We start from the raw sequence: 27,205 nt of genomic DNA on the forward strand, positions 1-27,205 counted from the left end.
GGACGTATTATATATATTATTATATAAGCACAGTATGATTACAACATTTACACTGGCCCCTAGCTCCTCCGTTGCCTTCCACTCCTCCTGTAGGCCAGTAATAATCAAAATCTGGGAATAGGGAGAACAGACTGTTTTGAGTCTTCTGGACCTTTCGGTCCTCTTTCTTCATTGCCAGTACTCTCTCTCTCAGAAGATTTCTCTTCCCCAAGCTACAACTCTTCCCCTATAATTTCCTTGTGTTGTTTCCATGTTGGGTTTTCCAGAAATGGTTTTTCCTCTTTCGGGTGACTATATAAAAAAGAAGTTCCCCAAGCCCTTGGCAATGGGACTATACCTATCTAAAATCTTTTTTAGAGGTAAATAGTAGACCTCTTGGCCATTTCCATTCCACTTGTTGCTAATGTTTTGCAGGATTTGGGTAGGGGGGGGTTAAATGCAGGAAACCTGCATTATGTCAGTCCTGCTTTTCCTTGAGATGACGTTAAAAGAAAATGACAACAGGTCCCTTTCTGTGTTGTCAGTGACAGCACAGCAGACATCCACATGTGGTTGTCGCAGGAGAGCACAAAATGCTGTTCTTGCTGAGATAGTGCAAAGAAAGAAAGAAAGAAAGAGAAAGAAAGAAAAGAAAGAAAACACGATCCAGTGAAAATTAAGCATTTTTTAGTTCAATTGGTTAAAAGGGAAGAGTTATGTGCCTGTTTAAATCTCCCTCCTTGAAACCAACAGGAGAGAGGAATGCTTAATTTTGGTTTAGTGTTCTGAGTGAATAGTAATTTTTGTTAAAAATTAAAGTCCCCATTAAAATTGACCAAAGAATTCTGAAGTTGGTGGTTTACTGCCCCACTCTACTGCTGTCCACTAGCAACAGCTCCTGGGAGTGGAGAAATACCAGGTGGTTGCACGGTTTCAGCCGAGTCTTTGCATTATCTCTTGAGTGAAATCGATGACAAGTTTTCTTTTAAGTGCTTGCAAAATAAACCGTAAACCGTAGGAGGGCCAGGAAACAGTCTGCTTCAGGGACTGAACCTCAAAGGGGAGGGGGGTTTCTGCACAGAGCTTTGACGCAAGACAAATAAAAGCTATCCACTCCCACTTCTTTATAAAGGGGGGGGGAAGGGGGGCATAAGTCTAATACTGCCTTACAATTCTCAGGAGAGACAAAGTTGGAACAGAGGCTTCCCCTGGGTGCAATTTCAGTCTCCAGAAGAGACCCCACACACACACACCATATTCAGGAAGGTAAGTGGATCTCTTGTAAGTCTTTTTTCGCCTCCAGAGCAGAGATTGAAAGAAAAACACAAGAGCTTGTGTTGGCTTCAGCACCAAGGAGAGCTCCTAGAAGTCAGGCATGCAGGTGGCGTTTACACAGTCAGAGTCTGATGCTCCTTTTAGCAGCTGTAGAGTCTGCATGCTGCTTCCAAGGTGTGCAAGAGAGCTTAGGAGCGGAGGGCCAGTGGAAATTTGACCCACCTTCAAGCGAAAATCAAACTAGTTCATGAAAGCCTATGGCATAATACATTTGTTGATCAGTAAAGTACTGGAGGACTATTTGTTTCCAGAGGGGTAGTGTGTTGCGGCACAATCCGCTACGTTAGACAGTGATGGAGTCTGGGTCTGGGCTACTCGTGTCTCAAGCAGCCTTCACAGGGTATAAGAACTACTGCTAAGAAGGAACTGCGAGAGAGAGAAAGGAGTGGGGAATGCAGGAAACAGGCAGCAAGAAATGCAAAACATACTTCACTCCTGAGCTTTAAAAGCTAAACGTCCTCTCTTAAGGTAGAGATGTTACGAGTAAGACCAGCATCAACATTTTGTAGTGTCTTCTGCTTCATCAAAGGAGTGTTCCTCTTCATGGTTCCAGACAGCTCTTCCCTCCACGTAGGGCATGCCCCATCTGTTTTTCTTTTCTATAGTTCACCCTATATTCTACGCCTGCTCAGTCATCATTGTGTTGTTTGGGGGCAGGGGGTGGAGGTTGCCCCATTAGCTATTTTTTAAAGATTCTTTACACTTCTATAAACCCTTCATTTCTCCCAGTCCTGTTGATACCTCTTTGTTGTTTCCTCAGTTTGCACGATGATCCTGGTGACACTCATCCCGAGTTTGATATTAGGAGAGAAAGAGGGAATTCTGCCTCTTTAACTTCCAATTTAGCAAGGACCAAATATATTTGTAAATCTGATTAGCTGAGATAGCAAAGGCAGGGGAAGCAATGGGAAAGAAAGGGGTGGCAATGAAGGGTTTCCCTATACCTAAAGTATAGCTCATAATCCATAAAGTACTTGTTCATCATATAGAGATTGTGCATAAAGTTCCTTAAAGACTGGTATGTATATACAAGGAGCATGGATCATAGCTGAAGCGTCTCTCTTGCATTTAGAAGCAGGAATATTGTTGTCTTTATAAAAATGAGTTGAGGCTTCTTATTGTTCCAGAAGAGGAATTCAAATACACTTATCCGTCAATATGAATGCACAATATTTTATTCCCACCCTTCTCCCCGGTCGGACTCATGTTAAAATTTAGAAATACAGCAAGCTGTAAACTCATGAATGCATCTATTCTGCATTATAAACATGTCATGATACAGCGTTTGCCAACTATAGATTCCATATTTCTTATTATAAGAGAGAAAGAAAACAAGTTAAAAAATATATATTTGAGCAATGCACAGAAATAGCTGCTGTTTATATACCTGAGTTTCAAAAGCAGTTATTACATATATTTTGATTTTATTCTAATGATCAAGGTGCAAAAAACTAATAATAAATTTATTCTGAAGGACTTAGAAGGCATAGATTTGCAAAAAATGAAAGCAAATCAAAAGTGTTAAAATAAAATCATAGGGTGTTATGCCTTATGCTCAGAGATCCCACAGTGAATTACTATACTGAGAGGACTGCACTGTGTTAGCAAAACCAATGCAGTTGGCGCTGTGCAGAACACAGAAATTGAAGAGGGGAAAGTGTCTTGAGACAGGAAGAAAGAGTATTCCAGTCACAGAGGGCAGCACTGCTATATAGGAACAGACATGGTGCTGAATAGAGGAGCTAAGAACAGGGGAGTTTGTGCAGGAGACAGATGTTTGGAAGGACCCAGTGGCTCATCTGATGTGGCTGCTTGCAGGAATACAAGGTAGCTCTAAACCAGGGATGGAGAAAATGGAGCTGTTGCTGAACATCTTCCTTGACAGTTGCCCATCCTGTCTGAAGCTCCATGAGGATTGAAGTCCAACATCTGGGTGGTCACAGGCTCCCCATCACTCATAGAAATTATTCCTGACAGAATAGCCCCAACAGCAAAACCAGAGGGACATGTCCCAACTTTTCATGGCAGAGGAGCTTGTCACAACTTCTCATGGCTATGCAACTCTCACCTTGTTTCACGGCTGAACTGCTCTTAGGCGCCACATCCCAACACAGAATTGGGTATACTTAGTTCTGAGTCAGATTGCAGCCCAAAGATTTAACTGAAATGTACTTTGTAATTCAAAACTATTGCTTCTAGAACTGGACAGGTGGAATCACGGTTGCCCTGCTCCACTCTCCAGTCATTTGGATTCACAAGATGAAGTCTTTAGCAGGTAAAGGTAAAGGGACCCCTGACCATTAGGTCCAGTCGTGGCCGACTCTGGGGTTGCGGCGCTCATCTCGCTTTATTGGCCAAGGGAGCCGGCGTACAGCTTCCGGGTCATGTGGCCAGCATGACTAAGCCGCTTCTGGCGAACCAGAGCAGCGCACAGAAACGCCGTTTACCTTCCTGCCGGAGTGGTACCTATTTATCTACTTGCACTGACGTGCTTTCGAACTGCTAGGTTGGCAGGAGCAGGGACCGAGCAACAGGAGCTCACCCCGTCGCGGGAATTCGAACCGCCGACCTTCTGATCGGCAAGCCCTAGGCTCTGTGGTTTAACCCACAACGCCACCCGCATCCCTAAGTCTTTAGCAACTAGGTGCCAAATAGCTGTGTTCAGGTGGTACATTTCCTGACTGAGGAATGAGGGACCGAAATCCTAACAGGAACAGGGTGAAGCAAAGCACAGTTGCAAGACTGGTCCCGCCACAGCACAGACAAAATCATGGATAAAAATGCAGCTGGGTGAAAAATTGTATCAGTGCTATTGGCAACAGGAAAAACTTTACTCACAATTTTATGCCATAAGACAGGAAGGGGAAACTTGTGTCCCTCCAAATGTTTTTGGACTCCAACTTCCAGCAGCCCTAAGCAGCATGGCTCTCTAGTCAGGAAACATGGGCAGGGGCGTAGGAAGGGGGGGTGGGGGTGGTCCCCAGGTGCCACCATGGAGCAGTGTGTGTGTGTGTGACAAATTATCAAGGGACAATTACTGCCCTACTAGGGCGGTTCATAAAAAAAACTTTTTTAAAAAAAATGCCTGCTCCAAAGGTCTTATCTTACTACACTAGGGATTATATAGCTATATAGTGGTACCTCGGGTTAAGTACTTTATTCGCTCTGGAGGTCCGTTCTTAATCTGAAAGTGTTCTTAACCTGAAGCATCACTTTAGCTAATGGGGCCTCTTGCTGCCGCCGCACAGCCAGAGAACAATTTCTGTTCTCATCCTGAAGCAAAGTTCTTAACCTGAAGCACTATTTCTGGGTTAGCGTAGTATGTAACCTGAAGCGTATGTAACCTGAAGCGTATGTAACCTGAGGTACCACTGTATATGAAATTTCAAGCATATCAGTTAATATCTTGACCCTCCTCCATGTGCTGGTCCCGGGGGGAAGGTTACTGTTACCGTAGTCAAAGTTCAGTCCTAAGTCACTAGCCTGGAGATAGTCCACAAAGTGCGAGGTGAGGTCCGAAACAGGGAGCCGGGCGGGGACAGGAACACTCGAAGATCAGAAGCAGGTAGCCGGGCGGAGAACAGGAACACTGGAGGAACAGGACTGGATGCTGGCCAAAACAGCTCTTCAATGACGACGTTGCTCCCGCAACCTGGGACCGGGCTGACTGCCCTTTATCTTCTCTAAGGCCAGGGGCGGTCCCGGCCCCCAGGAGCCCCGCCTCTCCTGGCCTTAAGGCGAGCACTCCTCCTGGGAGAAACCAGTTCCCTTCGCCTCTCTGCCCTAAGCCTCTGCAGTTCAGGAGAGGCCGAAGGGTTACTGGGCCCCGGGGAAGGCTCACCTGTAGACACTGAGTCCTCAAGCACCTCTGGGGCCAGAATGGTTTCACCTGGTGCCTGCTCCTGAGGATCTGGCACAGGTGCAGGCTCCTCAGAATCTAGGCCTTGCCCCAGTTCAGCCGGCCCTGGAGGCGGGGACTCCTGTGCCGGCTGGGATTCCTCCGGTTCACTCTCAGAATCGGAATCCCAGGCCATCACACCATCCCCCCTCCCAGGCCCCCCCCTTAATCGAGGGTCTGGACCCGGCTTGCTGGGGTACGCCGCATGGAACTCTCGGAGGCAGGCAGGCGCGTGGACGTTGGCCGCTGGTTCCCAGGAACGGTCCTCCGGCCCATACCCCTTCCAGTCAATGAGATACTGCAGCTTTCCCCTGCGGTATCGGGAGTCCAGAATGCATTCCACCTCGTACTCAGGCTCTCCCTGAACCAAAACTGGCTGCGGTCGGGGACGGTCCGGGTGGAACTTGTCGGGTGGGGCCACCGGACTCAGAAGGGACCTGTGGAATACCGGGTGAACCTTCAGGGTTGCGGGCAACTGGAGACGGAATGCCACAGGCGAGACCTGGTTCACGATAGGGAACGGGCCGGTGAAACGGGCGTCCAGCTTCCGCGAAGGTCGAGAAGGGTGGAGGTGGCGAGTGGAGAGCCATACCAGGTCACCGACGTGGAGTTCCGGCCCCACCTGGCGGTGGCGGTCGGCCTGGACCTTGTATGCCTCCTTGGCCTGGCGCAGCTGCTCCATCAACAGCTGTTGCTGGGACTGGAGTTCCTGAAGCCACTCTGTCACCGCAGGGACCGCAGATGCCGGCAGCACATCCGGAAACAACCGTGGATGAAAACCGTAACTGGCCTGGAACGGGGTCTGCTGGGTGGATGCATTCACCGCATTGTTGTAAGCGAACTCCGCCAATGCTAGGTGGTCGCCCGGTAGGCCCCTTGGCCCGCCGGCAGACATCACAACCAGCGACGTAGCGAGCCACGTCAGCCTTCAGACGGGGCCACCAAAACTCACGGCTTACCAGATGGGTGGTCCGATACCGCCCAAAGTGCCCTGCTGCTGGAGCATCATGGGTCATCCGGAGAACCTCAGCCCGCAGCGGCCCTGGCGGGATGTACAGGCGCCCGTGGTGCAGCAGAAGGCCCTGATGCAGGACCAGCCCCGGGTACTGAGGGCATGACCCTTCGGCCAGTTCCTGGAGTCGTTCCTGGGCCCAAGCGTCGACCCGCTGCTGTTCCCGCACCCGAGCCTGCAGTGGCTCAGCCTCCTGGGTGGCCAGGAATGCAGCCGGTGGTAGGATCGTGGTGGGTACTGCCTGCTGTACCGTGTCTGTGTTGTCTTCAGGTTTCCGGGACAGGGCATCCGCCTTCTGGTTTTGGGAGCTAGGGATGTAGCGGATCCGGAACTGGAACCGGGAAAAGAACAACGCCCACCGGATCTGCCTTTGGTTCAGCTTGCGGGTGGTCTGGAGGTACTCCAGGTTCCGGTGGTCGGTTCTCACCTCCACCGGGTGTCGTGCCCCCTCAAGATGGTGGCGCCAGACCTCAAAAGCCACCTTGATGGCCAGTAGTTCCCGCTCCCATACAGTATAGTTACGCTCCGCCAGCAGGAGCTGGCGGGAATAAAAGGCGCAGGGTAAGAGTGGCGCATCAGGTCCGTACTGCTGAGACAAGACGGCACCGAGAGCCGTACTGGAGGCGTCAGTCTCTACCACAAAGGGTCGAGAAGGATCCGGATGTTGCAAGATCGGCGCTCTCTGGAAACAGGCCTTCAACCCCTGAAACGCCTCCTCTGCCTCGCTGTCCCAGGAAAACGGCGTCTTGGGGCGCAGTAGCCGGGTCAATGGGGTAGTGCGACGAGCGTAACCCGCAATGAAGGTCCGGTAATAGTTGGCGAACCCCAGGAAACGCTGTAGGTCCTTGCGGTTCCGAGGTGCCGCCCATTCCCGAACCGCTGCCACCTTCCCAGGATCCATCTGCACCCCATCTGGAGAGAGTCGGTGACCCAGAAAATCCACTGTCTGCTGATGGAACTCGCACTTGCTGAGCTTCGCATACAGGCGGTGCTCCCGCAAGCGCTGCAGCACGGTCCGGACATGACCCTCGTGGCGAGCCGGGTCACGGGAGAAAATCAAAATGTCATCCAGGTACACCACCACGTATTTGTCCAGCAAGTCCTGGAACACGTGGTTGATGTACCGTTGGAACACAGCGGGCGCGTTGCACAATCCGAAGGGCATAACCAGGTATTCGAACTGCCCGTACCGGGTCCCGAATGCTGTCTTCCACTCATCCCCGGCTCGGATCCTAATTAAATTGTAGGCCCCCCGGAGGTCAAGCTTGGTGAACATCTGCGCCCCTTGCACCCGCTCCAGCAACTCCAAAATAAGGGGCAAGGGGTACTGGTCCGGGATGGTAATTTTGTTCAGGGCCCGGTAATCATGGCAAAGGCGAAGCTCCCCACATTTCTTCTTAACGAAGAGTACTGGCGCAGCGGTGGGTGAGGTAGAAGGCCTAATGAACCCACGCTCCAGGTTCTTGCGCAGGAAGTCCTGCAAAGCTTCGCGCTCTGGCTCTGTTAGAGAGTATAAGCGACTCACCGGCAGGGGCGCTCCGGGCTGGAGGTCTATGCCGCAGTCAAAAGACCGATGCGGCGGCAGCTGGTCTGCCCCCCGTTCCTCGAACACGTCTTGGTAGTCCCGGTACACGGCTGGGAGCGTGGGTGCTGCCTCCTCAGTGGGTGCGGCCGCTAGCATCTCGGACCGAGCATGGGGGCATGGGTCTGGGAAGTGCACAGTCCGATTAACCCAGTCAATCTGAACATTGTGAGCCTCCAACCAGTCCATTCCAAGCACCAGGGGGAACCGGGGCATGGAGGCAATGTCCAAAGTTCGCACCTCCCGGTGCTGCTGGAGACACAGGACCAAGGGCTGGGTCTCCCGAGTGACGGCACCCGAACGCAGGAGCCGTCCGTCAATTGCCTCCACCTGTACCGGTTCTGGCTTGTTCTGAAGTGGCACCTGATGATGAGCGGCAAAGGCAGCGTCCATATAGGAGCGGGTTGCCCCCGAATCTACCAGAGCGTGGGTAAGAATCCAGGGCCCACCTGGAGGGTAGAGACGCACTGGAACCATGAGATGTCGCAACTCCACTGGTGAGGGCCCCTCTTGCATGGTTTGGGACCCCACGTTGCTAGGGCCTTCGGCTACAGAGGTTGGTGGTTTTCCTGCGACTGGCATTTTCCTGGGACAGGAACGGGCGTAATGTCCACTCCCACCGCAGTAAAGACACAGGTTTCCCTCCCGACGCCGCGTCTTCTCCGAGGGGGAGAGGCGAGGTCGCACAGCCCCGAGCTGCGTTGGCTCGACTGGCAACTCGGCTGTGGGCGTGGACCTGTTGGGAAGGATGGGCGCTAGGAGCCGGGGGTGCTGGCGGTCCCGGGCCTGGCGACGGTCCTCCAATCGATCGTCTATCTGCAGGCTCCGCTGAATGAGGGCGTCCAGCGTGGTGGGACGCTCCATCATGGCCAACTGGTCCAGTATCTCGTCCGACAGTCCCTCCAGATACTGGTCCCGTAGTGCAGAGTCATTCCAAGACAAGTCTTGTGCCAACAGCCGAAATTCTGTGGCGTAGGCGGCGGCTGTGGACTTGTCCTGTCTCAACTGACGAATCGCCCGATTGGCTTGGCTCTCCTTCAGAGGGTTGCCAAACACAGTCTCTAAGTGGTTACAAAATCCCACATAGTCCGTTAACAAAGGAGAGTCTTGCCGGAGCAGTGGCAAAGCCCACTTGGCCGCCTGGTCCTTTAACAAACTGATCAGAAAGTGCACCTTGGTGCGGTCGTCAGGGAAGTTCCGGGCTCGCCCCTGAATATACAACTTGGCCTGGGCGAAGAACATGGGAAAACTGGCCAGGGTCCCATCAAATTTCTCTGGCAAAGCCACTGGGTACTTGCCTGGAGCTGGGGCGTCGGCCCCATGATCTGTAAAGGTTTCCAACCGTTGCTGAAGCGCCGCAACCACATCGCTTAACTGCTGAACGGTGTGGGTCAAGGCCTGGTTCTCCTGGGCCAATGCCACCAGCGCAGCTGCCTGGTCAACCATGGCCTCTGGCTGTTCCCGAACGCACCCCAACGAAGGGGGAGTGCGGGTGGGGCGGGAGCAAACTGTGCTGGTCCCGGGGGGAAGGTTACTGTTACCGTAGTCAAAGTTCAGTCCTAAGTCACTAGCCTGGAGATAGTCCACAAAGTGCGAGGTGAGGTCCGAAACAGGGAGCCGGGCGGGGACAGGAACACTCGAAGATCAGAAGCAGGTAGCCGGGCGGAGAACAGGAACACTGGAGGAACAGGACTGGATGCTGGCCAAAACAGCTCTTCAATGACGACGTTGCTCCCGCAACCTGGGACCGGGCTGACTGCCCTTTATCTTCTCTAAGGCCAGGGGCGGTCCCGGCCCCCAGGAGCCCCGCCTCTCCTGGCCTTAAGGCGAGCACTCCTCCTGGGAGAAACCAGTTCCCTTCGCCTCTCTGCCCTAAGCCTCTGCAGTTCAGGAGAGGCCGAAGGGTTACTGGGCCCCGGGGAAGGCTCACCTGTAGACACTGAGTCCTCAAGCACCTCTGGGGCCAGAATGGTTTCACCTGGTGCCTGCTCCTGAGGATCTGGCACAGGTGCAGGCTCCTCAGAATCTAGGCCTTGCCCCAGTTCAGCCGGCCCTGGAGGCGGGGACTCCTGTGCCGGCTGGGATTCCTCCGGTTCACTCTCAGAATCGGAATCCCAGGCCATCACACTCCATGAAAATAGCTGTTTACTTGGCCGTTTTCCTGTGTCGTGAAGGCTGAAATTTCAATTCAGTGGAGCAAGGTCAAGATATTAACTGATATGTTTTTTGTTTCGGTAAACCACTTTGCAGGTTTTTAAAAATAATTTTTATTAAATAAATAAACAATAAATATAAATAAAATAAGACAAGCCAAAACACAACCCATCCTGTAGATTTAAGTTTCTGTCCACAGTCGCCTACTTGTTATCAGAGGCCCAGAATCCCCTGTCCTAAGCACACAGGTGTCATAATCAGCCAGGATTAAACCGTCAAGATAAAGGACTGAATAAGGCAATGGCCAGGATTCGAAAAGCTTCCTCAGGCATGCTCATGAGATTTTGGCCTTCTCTCTGCTTTGCTGAACAGCAGACCCCTGTGCCACACTATCAATTGCTTTTGCAACTTTCCCCAGCTCCAAAAGCCCCTTTGCCATGTGGGCTGCTCTTGGAGAAAGACAAATCCCAAAGCATCTCGTGGCGCATGGAAGTAGCAGGTGGGCTCTTTGGATCCCAGCCAAAAAGGTTCAAGGCTGCTGGTAAAATGTTAATAGAGAATTGGGACGTTTAAATGGTGTTGGCAAGACTGCAGACAGTGTTAGGGAATTAATCAGGAGCAAATGAGCAGCATGGGACACGGGTGGCGCTGTGGGTTAAGAGGACTTGCTGATCAGAAGGTCGGTGTTTCAAATCCCGCGACAGGGTGAGCTCCCGTTGCTCAGTCCCTGCTCCTGCCAACCTAGCAGTTTGAAAGCACGTCAAAGTTCAAGTAGATAAATAGGTACCGCTCCGGCGGGAAGGTAAACGGCGTTTCCGTGCGCTGCTCTGGTTCGCCAGAAGCGGCTTAGTCATGCTGGCCACATGACCCGGAAGCTGTACGCTGGCTCCCTCGGCCAATAAAGCGAGATGAGCGCCCAAACCCCAGAGTCGGCCACGACTGGACCTAATGGTCAGGGGTCCCTTTACCTTTACCTTTAAAATGAGCAGCATATTTGCGTCCTCAGCCCAAATATTATTATTATTATTATTATTATTATTATTATTATTATATTTCATTTTTATTATTATTAGTTTATATACTGCCCTATACCTGGAGGTCTTAGGGCGATTCACAGAAAAGATTACAATTTATATAATCAGAATAAAAACAAGAACCCAATAACACCTCCCCCCGCCCCAGAAAAGAGCCACATTTTAAAAGGGTATAGGATGTCAAACAGATCAACCAAAGGCCTGCTTGAAAAGGAACTTTTTTGCCTGGCGCCTAAAGATGTGTAATGAAGGCGCCAGGAGAGCATTCCACAGATGGGGAGCCACTGCAGAGAAGGCCCATTCTCGTGTTGCCACCCTCCAGACCTCTCAAGGAGGCAGCACATGAAGGAGGCCCTCAGAAGATAATCTCAGCGTCTGGGTAGGTTCATATGGAAAGAGGCGGTCCTTGAGGTATTGCGGTCCTGACCACAATAACAGAGGAAGTGCCTGACAGGGTCAGATCATTGGTTCCTCTGCACTGAGTGCCTTTGGATTCTAGGACTTCACATAAGTCTTTCCCAGACCCAGCTAGAGGAGCCATTGATCCTAGAGCATATGTTCTAGCACGGAGCTATAGCACTTTCTTAAGACGGGTTGGGGATTGTTATGCTATTTTTGCTCTTGACAGGTTCCAGAAAGTCAATGGATTCTGGCGCCGTAAGAAAGCTTTTCCTTGATTTGGCAAGAGATGTTGGGCACAATATAATGATGAAAGATTGCGAAAGGTTGTGGAAGAAAGGGGTCAAGTTTACTGCATGCACTGTATTAAAGGAAAATATTATGAAAATGATGTATAGATGGTACTTAACCCCGGTGAAATTAGCAAAGATTTATCATACAAATGACAATCAATGTTGGAAATGCAAAGAAAAAGAAGGTACTTTTTATCATAGGCGGTGGACGTGTCTTAAGGTGAAAGACTTCTGGGAAAAGATTTATAATGAGTTGAAAAAAATGTTGAAAAATACATTTATTAAGAAACCAGACGCCTTTCTACTTGGAATAGGATTGGAATTGCCCCCCCCCCAAATGTTATACTGTTTTTGTATGCCACTACAGCGGCAAGACTTTTATTAGCCAAAAATTGGAAATCGCAAGAAATACCAACAATAGAAGAATGGCAGATGAAGATGTTGGACTTTTTGGAGCTGGTCGACGTGACTGGGAGAATCCAGGACCAGAAAGAAGAGGAGAGAGGATTGGAATAAATTTAAAGAATATTTAGCTAAATATTGTAATATAAGATAAATAGAAAATTCTTGGAAGCAATAAACAGGCTTAGGGGTAGAATAAGAATATGTGGTAGTAAAGATTAAGGATTAGAATATTAATAAAAGAGAAGAGGATAGTAAATGAAAGGAGTTAATTTTACTAGAAATATGATTTTGGAGAACTGCTACACAGGTGATACAGTGAAATTCAGTTAGATACGAGGAATTCGAGGATTCGAGGAAGTCAGTTATCAATGTAACAAGAATTAGATATTGGAAGAAACAAATTTTCTTTGTGTTTAGTTTATTGTTTATTGTATTGTAATGTGTCTCTCCCCCCCCCTTTTTTTTCTTTTCATTATAAATGTGGAAAATCAATTTTAAAAATTGGAAAAAGAAAGAAAGAAAGCTTTTCCGCAACATGAGATTCACCCGCTTCCTTTTCATTGTGGGTTTGCTTCATGTGACGCCTTTCTTCTGCCATAGCCAGATGAACCCCATGGCTCTTGGCCGAGCTGATCCCAAATGCTGGGAATCCTCCTCAGCCGTCTTGCTGGAGATGAGGCAGCCGCATGTTTCTGACTCTGTTAGCGGCTTTTGGGACTTTATGATCTTCCTGAAGTCATCTGAGGACTTGAAGCATGCGGCTTTGTTTTGGCACCTGGCCCAGCTCTTCTGGGATATCTACACAGACTGCGTACTCTCCAGAACCCACGGCTTAGGGAAAAGGCAGTTGGCTGAAGCCCAGAGGCAAATTGCAGCTCTTCCATCTTGGCTCATATTGAGTAAGCAAGGTTAGTACTGTGCACCCAGGGGGCAGGAAGGCAGCAGCAATGTCCAGAACTTTTATCAACCCTAGTCAGACAGGTGTGCGAAGGAGGCATTTCATGGGCTTGCTCCCACACGGACCAAATCAGGGTCCTCAATCTTTCTGTGCCTGGGGGCACATTTGGAAATCCGTGGTTTTCCATGGATCTGAGGGCAATGAAACAATCACTGAGACGGCTAGAGTGCCGGTGGTGCATAACTCATTCTGAAGCTGACCGGACATGGGTTAGAGCTCAATGTTGAGCCTACCAAGTGGCGGTAGCAACGGCAAAGAAGACTTTCTTCACCGCCTGTATTGCATCTGCAGAAAACAGCAGCAGGAGACTTTTCCAGGTGGTTCACAATTTAGCGGAACCACCTGCTACATCGGGGCCCAGTACGGGCCACATGATCTCCTGCAATGATTTTGCTAAGTTTTTTGCAGATAAAGTCGCTCAGATTCGGGAAGAGGTAGACTCCACCGTGGGAGCAGGGCCGGGCAGGGAGAGTGCTAGAGTCCTGTCTAGTCAAGTTGAGTGGGATCAATTGCAATCTGTTACCTCCGAGGATGTGGACAGGCTGCTTGGACGAATGAAACCAACCACCTGTCTCCTTGATCCTTGCCTATCCTGGCTTATAAAAGCTTCGCGGGGTGGTGAATGCTTCTCTCTGTGAGGGAGCCTTCCCAGACCCACTGAAAGAGGTGGTTATCAAACCGCTTCTTAAAAAAACATCTTTAGATGCTGCCAATATGGCCAACTATCGCCCAGTCTCAAATCTTCCATTCTTGGGCAAGGTGATTGAGCGAGTGGTTGCTGAACAACTCCAGGCACGCCTGGAAGAAGCGGACCATTTGGATCCCTTCCAGTCGGGATTCAGGCCTCATCATGGGACTGAAACTGCCTTGGTCGCACTGGTCAATTATCTCCGGCGGGCTAGGGACAAAGGTGAGAGCTGTTTCCTAGTTCTGCTGGATCTCTCAATGGCTTTTGACACCATCGACCATAACATGCTTCTGGACCATCTAGAGGGGCTGGGAGCTGGGGGCACTGTTATACAGTGGTTCCGCTCCTTCCTCCTGGGCCATGTTTAGAAAGTGGGGGGGAGGATGAGTGTTCAGACCCCTGGGCTCTCACCTGTGGGGTGCCTCAGGGTTCTGTCCTCTCCCCCATGCTTTCAACATCTACATGCAGCCGCTGGGAGAGATCATCAGGGGGGTTGGGCTGGGTGTTCATCAGTAGGGTTTGCGGCGTTCAGGAACCAATTTGTTCCAGAGCCAAGCCATTCGCGAACCAAGGTACCACCATTGTAGCATTAAGACAGAAGAAACACTGGGGATGCATAGAACTACTGCCACCCCACAAAATACCCAGGTAAAGCACCTACAAACACTTTAAAACAAATAAAACCCAGGCATAAAAAGCCCCCCAAAACTAACAAACAGGTAACCCCTCCCCAATCTAGCAACTCCCCCCCAAACCCTCAATTTAAAATAATAAAATTGGGAGGGGCAAGGAGGCTAGGTAGGTGCCATCAGGGGTGTCTTAGGGTGCCATGGTGCCCACGAGTGTTTTGTAGGGGACTCAAGGTCTAGGTCCCATGCAACTAGTGGCATTGTCAGAAGAGGTCCTGGCCAAAGTGAAATCCATGTGAACCAGAAACATGGCTTAAATTTGTTGTTAAATCTATTACTATCGATGGAGCACAGTTGTCACTGTAATTGAATTGTGCCCTTTGTATGGTGGCACAATTCTAGAAATCCAGGGATTACTTCTGTCATGGTTATACATGCTGAAAACTATGCAACCAAAGCAGGCATCAAAGGGATCTCAGTGGGGATGGATAAATCACTTGGCTGCTCATAAGATACATGAGGTGGGCATTAACATAGCTGAAACTCTTTTCTGAGCAAGTTCCTTCAAAGGGAACGGGAACTGCCTTTGTTGCCCTTTCAGTTGCTTGAACAGAGAATGTGTAGACAAAGATATGTTGCTCATATTTTACTGGACTGATAAGCATTTCCCCCCAAAAAATATCTGCTAGATTTCAGTTCATATAGGATGTGTGATTAGATTGATTAGATATCAGTTTGCAGGTTCAGATTCTAAAACCCTAGCTGGCACAAACCACCGTTCACACTGGCACCAACAATAAATTTAACTGCAATAAGAAGGGTTGAGTTAGCTCCAGGAAGTACAAAAACACATATACACAAAACTGACTCCCAACGTATTAATTATGGTTAGGAGAGAGCCAGAATCACAACAGCACTGTTCCTCAGTCTCAGATCTCTGTCAGTAAAATGTGAATAATGGCAGGTGTTTGAGCAAATGGGAACTGTAAAATAATGATGTTATTCAGCCTGAGTGTTAAATCATAGACTAGGTGAACTAAAATGTAATCTTTTTATTTTAAAGCTGCAAACTTAACAAGGGCCACAGTTCTGCTAGCTACTAAATGAGAAGGAAATAAATCAGGCCATCTAAATTTCAGCTGGGCTTTCATTTCACTATGTGGTCAGTCCATGTTAATTTAACAGAAACATCCACTTCCATGATTAACTGATGAAAAAGAAAAAATTGATGGACCACACAACACAGAGAAACATATTATATAGCATCTTATAAAAATGAAGCAAACTGCTGATTCTTAAGCATGGTAACCATTATAGCAGGAGCACCTTTATTTCATCCGAGGTTCACAATGGCTAGAGCTGTGCAAAATGTTCATTTGGATAGGTTAAGGTTGCCATATTTCAAAAAGGAAGAAACCATGACACAACAAAAGTGTTAGGAAGACCCCAAAATTGTTGAGCTTTCCCCATCCCCCATCTCATGCTTAGTTAGATTTGATATTTTGTCCTGGTTCTTTCCTTACTCAACTGATTGATTAATTCACTGTAGCTTTAGTGGTCACCTGAATGTTGTATGTGTCAAGTTCATCCAATGCCCAATGAATTGTACAGGTGAGGGATATTCCAATCCGTGTTCATTTACCATGCAAATCACTTTAACATAGATTAAATACCTGTTAACACTTGTTAATTAACCTAACTTGCAGCCACAGGCATGAAATACTTAATTTAAATTAAGTGCTGTACCTCCCCACTTATCCCTGTTAAATTGCCGACGATTAATGTTAATCACTCATTTATATATCTCGGTCACTAAATGGGAAGCCCTTGAACACTGTGTAAGTTTGCACGTGAAGAGCAGCAGTTTCATTCACTCTGGTTTATTTTACCACGTGCAACATTTGATCTCATGATCAGTGAAATATGCTCAGAGTTGAGAGTGGATTTCATGCTCTTTATTCAGCTCATAGTGGTGAGGAGGAATGGAAGCTCCCCCAGAATGTCTGCCTTATATACATTATTGACACAATGGGCCCCACGTGATTGGCTAATTCCGGAATTCTCCTGTAGGCCAATCAGGTTGTGGATTCACTTCCATCTGGACCTGGATTGGGTGGCTCCTGAGGACCAATCATATTGCTGCGTTGTTCTAGGACCAATCAGACTGCTGCATTCTGAATCCTATTGTTCTAGGACCAGACTGCTGCATTTTGGATCCTATTCAACTCAGTACATAACAATCAGGATGATTTGAAGTATGTCCGTTGGGAGGGATTAAGCATCACACTCCTCTGATTGTCCCATAAGTGCAAGCATTTTGACTTGCCAGACACAATGTTCCCCAGTCCACCCCCTGCACTCTGTTCCAAGGTTTCACCCAACCTTCCCTACCCCCAAGCCAATTTTTTTTGGGGGGAGGGGGACTGGGGGAAGCATCACAGCACAAGTAGAAGTCCTTGTGCACAGTTTCCTCTGGCAGAACTCATTCGGCGATTCCCACGGTCTTCTTATAAATTAGCTATCATATCAAATAAGGTATTTTTCTAAACCATGGGATGAAAATAAACATGAAACGACATGTTAATGTCAGGAAAAGTACCATTTTCCAGGTGCATCAGAAATACATGTTTATGTTGCTTTCCCTCCCAACATCTAGGCATCTTTTCACAAATTCAGATGACTCCTCTATGGAAAAAGAAAGAACTGAAAGAAAACTTAATAAGAATCCATGTGCACAAGAGCAGGTCTGCTTCGCACGGAAGAATTACTGGACTTTTAACAATCAAGGCGAAACTCTTCTAGAGTTGTACAGTTGAGTTCTTCATCCGTCCCTCTTTTCTCCCTTTAAACAAATACTGTTACTGTTTCGGTTTTTGCCATTAATTGCATTTGAAGTGGTTTCTCGTGGAAAAAGACTGCCTGCACACTATAACTACAATCTAGCAAAAACTTGTTGTAAATTTACATCCCATTAAAATGATTAGGAGTTCTTTGCAACTAACTCCCATTTCATTCCTTTCAATGGTACTTGGTTGAAGCTAACTTTTCCCGAACGATGTTTTCTTTGTTAAACTGGATGTTGGTGCTTGTTTTTATTTTGATTTACCGTATTTTTCGCTCTATAGGACGCACTTTTCCCCCTTCAAAAATTATGGGGAAATGTGTGTGCATCCTATGGAGCGAATGCAGGCTCCTTGGCTTCAGCGATAGCAATGCAAAGCCTCCGAAGCGCAGAGGGAGAGCTCCCCCCGCGCTCCGGAGGCTTCACGTTGCTTTCGCTGAAGCTACCTGAAGCCCCCGGAGTGCAGTGGGAACTTGTGGATAGCCATCTGAAGCCTGGAGAGCAAGAGGGGTCGGTGCACACCAATCCCTCTTGCTCTCCAGGCTTCGCTTTGCTGGAGAGGTGCTGCACAATTTTCCCTCTCTGCGCAGCGCCCCTTCAGCGAAGTGGGAGGAGAAATGGACGGGGCTCCGTTTCTCCTGCCGCTTCGCTGAAGGGGAGCTGAGCAGAGAGGGGGAGAATTTTTTCCCCCTGTTCTCCCCCTCTGATGGTCCGGTGCGTCCTATGGTCCGGTGTGTCCTATAGAGAGAAAAATACGGTAATTATGAAGCCCGGGAATTCTGTTTCTTTAATAAGTTTATAAGTAGCTAGCTTCCCAGTACAGAAAAGAAGAGAATACAATGCTTTTCATTTTCAGGTGCTGGCTGCTACCCAAGTACCCATTGGGTGCTTCTCCCACATGCATGCTGACAAATGCGTAAACTGCCCAGAAGTAAAAATAAAAATCACTTGTATCTCAGCATGCGCGAGACAGAGGTCTCTTGAAGGGAGAAGAGCCCCAGTCAGACAAATCATGCACACCTTACAGCCAAAGTCAGGTTCTGCAACAGTAAACTGTAACCCTTCCTGGATGCGTGCATGTATGTGCATAATTAAAAAAACCCAAACTACTGTGTTCCTTGTGTCACACTTTGTGGTTTCACACTGAATGTATTGATTCAAGCAAAACCCAAGGGAGAGCCACACCCACAGTAATGTAATCTTGAAAGGCCTAAAGACCACAATTATTTGCCACAAGCCATTTGGTAATCTTTAAGGAGTCGGCATTTCTGTTAAGCATTGTTGGCAGGGACATCCCGAAGGCCTTTAGGGAGGTATTTTTATATGCAAGGGCCGCAGTTCAGACTTTGGTGGCAAAGGGGTGGAAGGAACAAGAAGCCCCGACAATAACGGACTGGCATTACAAGCTATGAGAATTTGCTGAAATGGCGCAGTTAACAAATACTCTGAGAGGCAATTCAGAACAAAAATTTATGGAAAAGTGGGACAGATATAAAACATATGTGCAAAAATACAGTAAAGGTTCGCTATCTATGCTAGCATTTGATTGACGCTGGAGTGAGACAGCGTTTAGAAATAAGACTAAGAGCACATATTGATATAGGAATGTATTAGATAAAATGTAATGAAATATACAATAATAAGAGTACATTCATTTGTAAAAAAAGGAATATACAACGGGAAAGACAGGAAGTCTAGTGTGTTGGTATGTATATGATTTCTGGAAAAATATGTTTGTTTTTTCTTTGTTCTTTCTTTTTTTGTTGTTTCATTTTCTTTCTAAGGTACAGTATATAAAAATTGTATATAATTTTTTGTATACATGTTGGAAATTATATTATAGTAAGTCCTGTAATGTAATATGACAATGTTTACCGATGTAATATAAGAATGTTAATAAATAAATAAAGTGCAAGGTAATCTTTAAGGAGTCAAAGGACTCTTTGATGTTTCGAACCCAAAGCTGCTCTCGAGGGAAGGACCCAAAATACAAGGAAGAAGATTCCGAATAAACACCAGGAAGAACTTTCTGGCAGTAAGAGCTGTTTGACAGGGGAAGGAAGGTGAAGGGCTCTCCTTCCTTGGAGGTTCTTAAACAAGAGGTCATGGATTCTTTAGCTGTTATTCCTGCTTTGCGGGGCCTTGGGACTCTTTGGGTCCCTTCCAACTCTAGGATTCTATGAAAATATTCATTTATTCTTTGAAGCCTGAGTTGAGGGAGGTGGAGGCCTCAGGGGTGGTGGCAGGATCGTGATGACACTTTTGCCTCAGGCAGCGAAACGGGATGCACCAACTCTGGTCCCCCCTCCCAGTTTAAGGACTTGTCTTGGGAATGATTTTGTTGTTTAGTCGTTTAGTCGTGTCCGACTCTTCATGACCCCTTGGACCAGAGCACGCCAGGCTCTCCTGTCTTCCACTGCCTCCCACAGTTTGGTCAGACTCATGTTGGTAGCTTCGAGAACACTGTCCAACCATCTCATCCTCCGTCGTCCCCTTCTCCTTGTGCCCTCCATCTTTCCCAACATCAGGGTCTTTTCCAGGGAGTCTTCTCTTCTCATGAGGTGGCCAAAGTATTGGAGCCTCAGCTTCAGGATCTGTCCTTCTAGTGAGCACTCAGGGCTGATTTCCTTCAGAATGGATAGGTTTGATCTTCTTGCAGTCCATGGGACTCTCAAGAGTCTCCTCCAGCACCATAATTCAAAAGCATCAATTCTTCGGCGATCAGCCTTTTTTATGGTTCAGCTCTCACTTCCATACATCACTACTGGGAAAACCATAGCTTTTACTATACGGACCTTTGTTGGCAAGGTGATGTCTCTGCTTTTTAAGATGCTGTCTAGGTTTGTCATTGCTTTTCTCCCAAGAAGCAGGTGATGGAGCTTTAGATATGACAGATTTTTTTTTTTTAATAATAATATTTATTACTTTTACAACAATTTAAACACTTACAAAAGAAAAAACAAAGAAAAGACAATACATTATAATACAAAAACACTACATAAAAATTAACAAAACAAAACAAAAACACTTTAAAAACACATCAAAAGAAAGAAAAAGAAAAGAAAAAGAAAAAAGAAAAAATTTCCAATATCTTATCTTTCTTTCCCATATTTCCATGGCCTCCTCACACCTCCCTTTTTGTATTCCACTTCTATTAATTATTTCAGCAATTCCTTACCATCTTCCCCTGTTTTCTATCCTATAATTATCTTAACACCTTTTAACCTTATTTTCCTTTAATACTCTATTAATCTATTTATACTTAATTCCTTATAACATTTCTACTGAAGCCATATAATTTCATTCCAACATTCTTCTAACATTCATTAATTTTACAATATTTCTATAAATAGTCTTTAAACTTTTCCCAGTCTTCTTCCACCGACTCTTCTCCCTGGTCTCGGATCTTGCCAGTCTTTTCCGCCAATTCCGTCTAGTCCATCAACTTCATCTGCCATTATCCAACACTTCAGTGCTTTTAAAAGACAGCCATTCTCTCAGCCAGCAAAAAGCAGATGCAACAAAGTTTAGGTGTCTGGCAGGGCAGGTCCACCTCCTTCTTTAGCATCCGTCAATATCTTAAGTTTTACTCGAGGCTTCCTGCCCTGCCAAACCAATCCAGGAACATCCCTCTGCCACCTCCTGAAACAATCCCTCCCATCCAAAACTTGCACTTTTTGACACAAAAGCAACATCCCCAGCAATACAGCAACCCTCATCTCCACCACAACAGCTCGGCCCAACCATAACAACTTCAGATTTGTCCATATTTCCCAATCCCCCTTCTCTTCAATCCAACGTCCTTCACAGTTACCCTTAAGTAAATTCACATTTTTGGCGGTCCTACTGACCCCCAAAAATCTCTCTTTCTCAGCCGATGTTGATCCTGTCTCCTCCTGAAGCTCTGTCAAACTTTCCTTTCCCAGTTCTGGTGGGGTTCTGATCCTCAAATTCATCTGTTTTTCTTTAAGCTCCATCATAGCAAATGTCAGCTTATATTCGTCAAGTTGCTTTTGAATGTATGGGGCTCTCTCACACTCCAATTGTGTTGTTTTACATTCAGCAGCAAAGGTTTTCTCCCTGACTTCATCCGCAGTTTGCCGTATTAAAGTAGATTCCTGTGTCAATTTCTGGGTGGTTTCTGTGTTGGTGTTCACCTTTTGTCCCAGATTATTTAAACTTTCTACAATTAAATCAATTTTATTATTTGCAGCATCCGCTTTCACATTCATCACTTCTGTTTTCTTGTGAAGCTGTTCCAGCGAGTCATTTATTTTCAATAATGCGACCACTAAGGCCTCTTCTGTTGACATTTCATCTGTTCTTTCCTTTCCATTTGCCATAACACTTAAGAGATTCAAGGTCAATCCCAGAGTCACACAGTTTTTATCTTGCAGCTGGAAACTCCCCTAGCCCAGCTGTTATAAAGTAACCAATTTCAGAAACTTCCACTAGGGGGAAACAGTTTCTGTTTATAATAGTCAAGAATGTCACCTTTAAGCGCAACTCGTACAATCCAAAGTTAGTTTCAGTTTTCAGTTACTTTATTACTCCTTTTTAGAAGCAGCCGGAGACAGTAGAAACAATCTCTCTCTCTTATTCTGCTAGCTGTCAAGGAATGTTCTAAGTGCTGTCAATGGACATTCCAAAACATCAGTCCTACTAGCAGCCCGTTTCCAGGGTCAGAGCGGCAGTATTTTAACTCTCTTTACTCTCTCCTGCAGGCATACTCAGTCCACAGATCCCCCCCCCCTTCTCCTGCCTCCAAGGGGGATTTTATACTCTTTACCGATGGAAATTTAATCTTTTACAAAAGGCTTTCCAAGACTTCAGCTTACAGACTCCTTGCCTCAGTCTATTTACAAACAGGGAAGGCGGACTTCCTGTTTTGAACCTCCCCGTTTCGATGCCAAATTAAACGTTTAAAATCCGATTCTCCCGTATCAGCTCTACTCACGGGTAATTACTTTGGAGTCAAATTGTCCACAGGAAAAAGTCAGTGCTCTCCGGCAACAGCTATGTGGCTTCGCTCCGTGGAAGAAGCAGACGATTCGAAGCACCACGCCACTCACCCCACGTCGCTCCGGGTCCCCGAAATCGGGTTCCCCCGTGAGTAGGGGAGGCGCAAAAGGTGCCCGCCGAATCCCATGTTCACAGGCTTCTCCCGCCTGTGATTTTTACGGGTCTCCGCCTTCGCCGCGGCGGTACAGACCCAAATTCCCACGGGGCAAGTTCCTCCCGATCAGAGGAACTCCGCCATTGCCGGAGGCACCAACCCGGAAGTCTGTAGATATGACAGATCTATAGCCTCTCCCAGTCCACCCTGATCCACACCATCCTTTTTTGTCCTTATCCCTGGAAAACTGAGGGCAGTTCAGTAATGGTGGCAGAACTTATCACCACCACACTGGGGGACCTACTGACTAGGGAAAGGGAGGTCTGCCGTATCTAATGAACTTCCAGACACCCTTCCTGGAAGCTTAGGGGTTCTCTCTTAAAATGGGTTACAGTCTGAGTATATTCATTGTACATGCAAGGATTGAGCACATTTTGAGAATCTTAGAACATAAACAAAAAAAAGTAAGAGCCTCAATAATCAACACTCAGACCAATCATTCCTTGTTTGCAAAAATCATCCTTACTATATTACCTAAAATATATATATATTTTTACATAAAGATCTGGCCACTGTTAACCACATTTAGGAAAAGATTGAAGGACGTGCTTTTATTCTGTCACTGAAATTGTTCGGATGATGTAAAAGTGCTCAGTTGATTGGACTTAACCTAAAGATATTGTTTCTTGAAAACTCATGCAACAGGAGACAGGAACGTTGAAAAAAATGTTAACATCAATCTATGATGGTTTAATATGCCATTGCAATATTAATATTAAAATTAGAATACAAAACCAGAGAAAACAACTACTGTACGGAAGTTTTGACAGTAGCATTGCATGAAAATCTTCTGTTCCAGAATATAACCATGCCAGCTAACTCTAAATGAATTTCTGGACACTTTTGGAGAATTAGTATCATGTAGCTGTCTTTTTTACCTTAGGCAATCCAGCAGTGATGGAGGCAGGAGAACCAATATCAGCATAACCATATTTCCTAGTTGGCAAAGTTACTTGGCTGATAAGATCAGAGAAAGACTTGCAAACATTCTTAGCTGTTAAGAGCAATCCTTCCTTAAGAACAGAGAACTGACCTGGAAAAGAGAGAGAGAGAGAGAGAGAGAGAGAGAGAGCGCAGAAATAATATGTGGCTCCAATGCACATTTAAGACTGAGATTTCATAATTATTGTACTGGTTATAAATTTCATTTATGAATACAATAGCTTCCTATGCAGCGCTGTGAAGCAATCACACACATCATAGAATAAAAACATATTCAAACACTGTATTCTGCTCTGGTCAGACCTCACCTGGAGTACTGTGTCCAGTTCTGGGCACCACAGTTCAAGAAGGACACTGACAAACTGGAACGTGTCCAGAGGAGGGCAACCAAAATGGTCAAAGGCCTGGAAACGATGCCTTATGAGGAACGGCTAAGGGAGCTGGGCATGTTTAGCCTGGAGAAGAGGAGGTTAAGGGGTGATATGATAGCCATGTTCAAATATATAAAAGGATGTCACATAGAGGAGGGAGAAAGGTTGTTTTCTGCTGCTCCAGAGAAGCGGACACGGAGCAATGGATCCAAACTACAAGAAAGAAGATTCCACCTAAACATTAGGAAGAACTTCCTGACAGTAAGAGCTGTTCGACAGTGGAATTTGCTGCCAAGGAGTGTGGTGGAGTCTCCTTCTTTGGAGGTCTTTAAGCAGAGGCTTGACAACCATATGTCAGGAGTGCTCTGATGGTGTTTCTTGCTTGGCAGGGGGTTGGACTCGATGGCCCTTGTGGTCTATTCCAACTCTATGATTCTATGAACTGCATATATAAAATCATTTGGAAACCGTGATTTAGTGCCAACGAGCAAACGGATCTCAGTGTCTGGGCTGAACGAGGGGGGTGAAGATATTGGTGTTTTGCAACTTTCACCTGTTGCGGGACCTTAGCCAGACCTTAGCAGAGCATACACAGAGTTCCAGAAAGCAATCAGTTGCAGGCAGGATGGATGAAGCAGGAACAAGACGCTGCTACTAGTAATTTGGTTACTTATAAAGGTAAAGCGACCCCTGACCATTAGGTCCAGTCGTGACCGACTCTGGGGTTGCGGTGCTCATCTCGCTTTATTGGCCGAGGGAGCCGGCGTACAGCTTCCAGGTCATGTGGCCAGCATGACTAAGCCGCTTCTGGTGAACCAGAGCAGCGCACAGAAACACCATTTACCTTCCCGCCAGAGCGGTACCTATTTATCTACTTGCACTTTGATATGCATTCAAACTGCTAGGTTGGCAGGAGCAGGGACCGAGCAACGGGAGCTCACCCCGTCGCGGGGATTCAAACCGCCGACCTTCTGATTGGCAAGCCCTACGCTCTGTGGTTTAGACCACAGTGCCACCCGCTTTCCTGTTTACATAGATAAGCCAATATAATTACTCAGAGGAAGTAATGGAAGTGTGAGCATACACCCAAAAGAATGCGCTAATTGCTGTACCTGATCTTGATTTATTCTGATTAACATAAGGGTCACTGAGACTGCAGAACGTTACTCTAAACTCATTAGTACACTGGTGCCCTGCATAGCAACAAAGAGCAGGCTTAGCAAGTTTGAGTATTTAAAAGAAAGATATCGTTTATTGGCCCTCATTTATAAAATGTCAATATAAGAGGTATCGGTTCAAAGTACGCTGCTATGTGCAGACAGAACTGCTGCATCTCTAAAGTGACACAAGAGGCCTACTTAATAACACACTTGATCAGGAAAGCTCATTCAAATATATGATAATGAGCCTATAAAATCAGCAGGTGCCGCAAATCACACTCTTGAAAAAGGGACTTAGAACCCCCCGTGTTGTACTTTCTGGATGCCTTCTAAGAAATAATTTTGCCACCAGGGAAATGAATGAAATTTGCATCTTTTAAATTGAATGAGGGGCACAAGTGAATGGGAACCCCTTGGGTATGAAAGAGTATACAGTGCTTCTGAAGCTTATCTAAAAGGTGAAAAATAATGACATCAAAAGACTTAATCTTGTTCCCGGAAAACAGGCATGAATGACATTCAGTAAGTGCTTCAAAAGCTAAAACAACAGGGCACAAGTTGAAAAGCTGACATATTCGCTAGCAGCATCCAAGAATGCAAATGTGGGCATCATTCGAAAGCCAGGCCGTACCACTCAGATCGCCAACTTCTCTGGAGTTACAGCCTGAGCAAACAGGCCCACTAGGAAGTTCTCCTACAGAAGCCGCCTTTGAATGGATGGAAGCTGTGCACAAGCTCTTGCCATTAAGCGGGGTTTCCATAGGAGAAGTGGATTGTGCTGACTGGGAAACGGGTTTGGCAACAATTCCCAAGTCAATATACAACGATGGATGGCCATACGGGCTCCTCTTCAATACCTTTCTAATCCACTTTTTTAGAGCATCCTAACCTAGGCAGGTTGCAGGACGCGGGTGGCGCTGTGGGTTAAACCACAGAGCCTAGGGCTTGCCGATCAGAAGGTCGGCGGTTCGAATCCCCGTGACGGGGTGAGCTCCCGTTGCTCAGTCCCAGCTCCTGCCAACCTAGCAGTTTGAAAGCACGTCAAAGTACAAGTAGATAAATAGGTACCGCTCCGGTGGGAAGGTAAACGGTGTTTCCGTGCGCTGATCTGGTTCGCCAGAAGCGGCTTAGTCATGCTGGCCACATGACTTGGAAGCTGTACGCCGGCTCCCTCGGCCAATAAGGCGAGATGAGTGCCGCAACCCCAGAGTCAGTCACGACTGGACCTAATGGTCAGGGGGCCCTTTACCTTTACCTTTAACCTAGGCAGGAGGCATTTCCCACACCCAACCGCTGTACCTGCTGCACTGACCACAACAGCAAAATCTGTTCAAGCTGTTCTGCTCTGTTTTGGCTAATACAGATTACTAATACCTGTGGCACCTCGAGAATGGTCTGAGGTAGGAATGGGAAGATCAGCTTATTTCTAGACTGTGTCAATTTCCCCATATGTGCCGTTTCTGCATTGAGCTCTGATTTTTTTTACAAACAAAACCTGCGGGAATATTTAGATGTTTCTCACAAAATACCCGTTTTCTCTCTAAGTTCATACTTCTGAACATTGTTCATCCTAAATATATATTTTGAAATGCATCTTGGTACATTTTTGTGCCCTGAACTATATTGCCAACCTGGTGCCCTCCAGCTGAGGCTGATGGGAATTGAAGTCCAAAATTCTTGGATGGCATCAGATTGGTGGAGGCTGGCAGTATTATGGTATGAACTTTTATAGGCAATGTTGGTTTCTTCAGCACAGCTCCCTATGACATTTGAACATCTCTGCTGCATAATGACTTAGATATGATATATTTTGTGCAGTCACAGATCCCTAACAGGTCCACAGTCTGGTTAGGTAGAATGCCTGGATTTAGGACGCATGTTCTATCTAGGCTTGAGTCAAACTCTACTACATGGGCTAAATCCCAATTACTTCAGATCCACAATGGATTGGATTAGTAATGTACCCATTTATAGCAATGGAAAGTATCACCCACTAGACTAGATTTATATCACCCAGCGGCACAAATATGTTGGTGTCCAGGGCTGGTTTATTTATTAAGAAACAGATGCTGAAGCTGACAGCTATTCTCCGTGACTTGGAGATCATCCCTCCTCCTCATTCCACAAGGGGCCTCGCTGTGATCAGCCAGGAGAAGGCAGAGATCTTAATCACTGCGTAGCTGTGGCATGGAAAATAGAATGCGGCAGCTAGACTGGTGACTGGGAGCGGCCGCCGAGACCATATAACACTGGTCCTGAAAGACCTACACGGGCTCCCAGTATGTTTCCGAGCCCAATTTGAAGTGTTGGTGCTGAGCTTTAAAGCCCTAAATGGCCTCGGCCCAGTA

General features: G+C 46.9%; 2 protein-coding genes across 2 annotated transcripts in view; one reads left to right on the forward strand and one right to left on the reverse strand.

The window, feature by feature from the left end:
- Positions 1 to 1,112: 1,112 nt before the first annotated feature.
- On the forward strand, positions 1,113 to 17,168 carry FAM237A (family with sequence similarity 237 member A; the record flags this gene model as incomplete). Its single annotated transcript, XM_081019805.1, has 3 exons — positions 1,113 to 1,245; positions 12,607 to 12,999; positions 17,023 to 17,168. The coding sequence occupies exons 2-3, from the start codon at positions 12,627 to 12,629 to the stop codon at positions 17,166 to 17,168; spliced, it is 519 nt and encodes a 172-aa protein (XP_080875931.1). The 5' UTR covers positions 1,113 to 1,245; positions 12,607 to 12,626.
- DYTN (dystrotelin) overlaps positions 17,106 to 27,205 on the reverse strand; it is a 44,678-nt gene continuing 34,578 nt past the window's right edge. Inside the window, exons 15-16 of the mRNA XM_081016857.1 lie at positions 23,263 to 23,417; positions 17,106 to 17,208 (exon numbers count right to left, since the gene is read on the reverse strand). Coding sequence (XP_080872983.1) covers positions 17,188 to 17,208; positions 23,263 to 23,417 — 176 coding nt within the window. The 3' untranslated portion in view covers positions 17,106 to 17,187. The remainder of the gene's footprint in view (positions 17,209 to 23,262; positions 23,418 to 27,205) is intronic.

The sequence above is a fragment of the Podarcis pityusensis genome (assembly GCF_964106645.2).
Source record: "Podarcis pityusensis genome assembly, chromosome: 1".
NCBI lineage: Eukaryota > Metazoa > Chordata > Lepidosauria > Squamata > Lacertidae > Podarcis > Podarcis pityusensis.